This window comes from Lactuca saligna, chromosome 5, assembly GCF_052625555.1.
Source record: "Lactuca saligna cultivar CGN05327 chromosome 5, ASM5262555v1, whole genome shotgun sequence".
Classification (NCBI taxonomy): domain Eukaryota; kingdom Viridiplantae; phylum Streptophyta; class Magnoliopsida; order Asterales; family Asteraceae; genus Lactuca; species Lactuca saligna.
In genome coordinates this window covers 260867460-260870912 of record NC_136421.1, presented here as the reverse complement: position 1 = coordinate 260870912, position 3453 = coordinate 260867460, and the positions used below count along the sequence as shown (strand labels likewise).

General features: G+C 35.4%; 2 protein-coding genes across 2 annotated transcripts; both read right to left on the bottom strand.

The window, feature by feature from the left end:
* On the bottom strand, nucleotides 1-908 carry LOC145046577 (uncharacterized). The gene is made up of 3 exons (XM_078994863.1): nucleotides 323-908; nucleotides 102-253; nucleotides 1-9 (listed from the first exon to the last, which is right to left on the bottom strand). Exons 1-3 carry the CDS (start codon nucleotides 906-908, stop codon nucleotides 1-3), a joined length of 747 nt encoding a protein of 248 aa, XP_078850989.1.
* Nucleotides 909-2375: 1467 nt separating this feature from the next.
* Nucleotides 2376-2962, bottom strand: LOC145046576 (uncharacterized). Its single transcript, XM_078994862.1, has 2 exons — nucleotides 2930-2962; nucleotides 2376-2789 (listed from the first exon to the last, which is right to left on the bottom strand). The coding sequence occupies exons 1-2, from the start codon at nucleotides 2960-2962 to the stop codon at nucleotides 2376-2378; spliced, it is 447 nt and encodes a 148-aa protein (XP_078850988.1).
* Between the last annotated feature and the right edge of the window lie 491 nt (nucleotides 2963-3453).

Sequence of the window (3453 nt, the reverse complement as noted above, 5' to 3'; positions counted from 1 at the left end):
TCAACCAATCTGTTTATGGATTCAGATGTATGGGTTCTTAGACATGCTATAGTGTGGGCACATGGTATACCGCTTTTTTGCCATTTACCACAACTACATACCCTTCGTTCAAGTTGTACGTTGGTGGTGGCAAAATTGTCATCGACTTGATATGTATCCCCATACAAACGTCTTGCATTCCAATTGTAAGACTTGTTGACACATTTTTGAACTTTACTCTCAACGTAAGGGGTCAACCCACCAGAAAACCTCCCTGTAAAATTTGATATTTTAATAAAAATAATAACACATTAAAAAAAGTAAATAAAACAATCTCCCTTACCCGCCACGTCGACCCGTTCAGCATACTTTGATTGTATCGACGTGGTGATTAACTCAATTATCGTTGTTATAGGAAACTCACGTCTGGATATAATTTGCAAAATTTCAGGGACGTCAATCGATTTAACATTGTAGCGTATTTTTGGGAAAAATGCTCGTGTCCATTTTGAAATCGGAATATCGTCAAGCCAGTAAATTGGACTCCTAAGGAAGGAAAAGAAAGGTGATTTCCTACATGCAGTTTGCAACCTTTCCAAACACAAGTAAAAATCATCAACTCTATATGCATTGCATGACTTCCAAAACAACGATTCAACTTCCGTACTGTTATGTCCCACACTGTCATGTATCTTTCGAGCTATATCTTTAGGACAATATCCATGATAGGAATCCGGGTAGGCACTCTGAACACCAAATTCTATTTTATCACACAGGTTGCTTATGAAACCAACCTCTATGTCGTCACCTAAACAATCTTTTAACCTCATCATGAACCATCTCCATGATTCTTCACACTCTAAGGTTCCCAAACCAATTGCTAAGAGTAGTGGTTCTTGATTTCCATCTAAAGCCACTGCGAAGTACATTGTTGTCAGATAGCTCCCAATAAGGGGTAAATAACCCACATATATCAGCGGTATCATGCACCTAAGGAAGGTACGAATCTACATAAAAACGAACACATATTAGTGATGAGTAAAAACTAATCGAGATACATTACCATGAAATATTATATAACTCAATAAAATTAGTATGTTATACCACGCAACCTAAAGCCACAAAACAGAATTGAAAGCGGTTGGTATCGGTTTTCTTGATGGCTGTGAAGGTATTAGGATTTTTTCGTTGAAGGTTATGCAAGAAAATTGGTAGTTGAGAAAAGCTTCTTCCGATGTTAGTACTCATTTTCAAAACCGATGAAAGTGCTCTACAATCATCACACAAATGCAATATCAATAAAATGAGATTATAAATAGAAAATATTGTATCTCTAATGTTCACAATTCATAGTTTAACCTTTTAAATTCGTAGTCAAACCAGTTCATTTCATAGTCAAATTTCACTGACCGACATGACAATACTACAGAACGTACTTGTCTGGATTTCGTAGTTCAACTTTTTGAATTCATAGTCAAACCAGTTCATTTCATAGTCAAATTTCACTGACCGACAAGACAATACTACAGAATGTACTTGTCTGGATTCCGTAGTTCAACTTTTTGAATTCATAGTCAAACCAGTTCATTTCATAGTCAAATTTCACTGACCGACAAGACAATACTACAGAATGTACTTGTCTGGATTTCGTAGTTCAACTTTTTGAATTCATAGTCAAACCAGTTCAATTCATAGTCAAAAAGATTTGTCTGTAACATGATTTCTTCTATAAAAGGGTGCCACTCAGTATGAAAACTGTATCAGTCAAAGCAACTCCTATTTATAAGAAAAACAAGGCTAATGGCATACTGCAATTGCGGAGGAGAACGTATCGTTAGGATTTCGGGAACATCTAAAAACCCAGGAAGATTGTTTTACGCTTGCCCATATTTGGTATCATGTTGTTAACGTCATTCAAATTTAAACCCTCGTGTTTACATCACAAAAATTTATTTTCTTACTGTGAATATTAAATTTAACAGGGACCAAAATGCGGGTTTATCAGTTGGGTTGATGAAGAGAAGGACCAATCTTCTATGGTAATAGCTAAAGTAGCTAACTCTAATATGCTCTTTCAATTAGAAAATAAGAAGTTAAAGATAGCGTTGGTTTGTAGTTGGGTGTTGTTCTTGGCAGTTCTTGTTTACAAGTTGTAAGCTTTTCAATATTGTTTTTATGGTTTTGAAGTTGTTAGGTCAATAAATTGTTGTATTTGTAACGTTAAAACAAATGTTGTAGTCGTTCTTATGTTGTATGTAATGTTAAGTAATTAGTAGGTCATTAATTTGTTGTAATTGTCGTAACGTTATATTTTTTTGCCATCCGTTGAGTAAACTGTAAAAATAAACTAATAATGAAATCCAACATTAATTTGTATATACATTTATAAAATCCAACTACATAGGACCAAGACAAGACCCCCAAATAATTTTTGCCATCCGGAGACGGAACTCTAAAGCTGCGTTCTTTGGGTCAATAAGAACACGTATAGGTTGACCTGAAACCAATTGCTCCATAAACATACAAAGAAAAACACCGCAATCTCCCAAATGACCACTTTGTTGGGGAACGTTTTCTTCATAAATGAATTGCATATTCAATGGAATCCTTGGGATGTTCCTCCGGGCCCAATACTTAATCTTGTCCAAATAATTTGCCACCCGACGTTCAAATTTGGAAAAGATTCCTTCAGATTGGAATTTTTCATAAGCACCTCTACCAAGACTGTCATAAATATGCATTTCCATTGACGACAATCGTAGTTCCCCATATAGCCAATGATTAGGGGATGAATGAATCGCCAATAAGACCTGTATAACGATCAGAAAATAAAATTATGTTTATTTACATCACAATACAAAAACATCACAATACAAAAACATAACAAAAAAACGATATTATTTTCAATATAAACTATTAAGTTTACCGTATCAACATCCCACCAAGCAACCATGAAGTTGGGGTACGTAGCAATACCAGCCATAAACGCCCTCCAGTCATGTCCTTCTTCCAAAGCATGAGAAACAAAAAAATTTGGAGGCATTATTGTATGTCGGTCACTCTCAAACCGTCTCTCCATCAAAAGTCGGTACCAAATGGTTATATGCTGCACACATGATACTTTTGTTATTGACTAAAAAACAATTAACTTTTAAAAGAATTAATTAACAATTAATTTACCGCTGACTCCAACCATCCGTCGTGTGTATGCCCAAACAATGAGCTCCAAAAATCTCTATCTAACACGAAATTAAACAAACGATGTTGGACATCATATGAATGCAATACATAATTTTGGATGACATCCTCACCGCCTGCTACGTAAGGTTGCAGGCGCAACATGGAGAAGTCATGAGCAACACCAAAAACTGGAGGAGGAACGGGGCTTGTTGATTTCATATCAACCTTCTTTTTTGTTCTTCTTTTTTGCTTCGGTGTCGTGTGCAACTAAAAACAATATTGAAATGTTTAAAT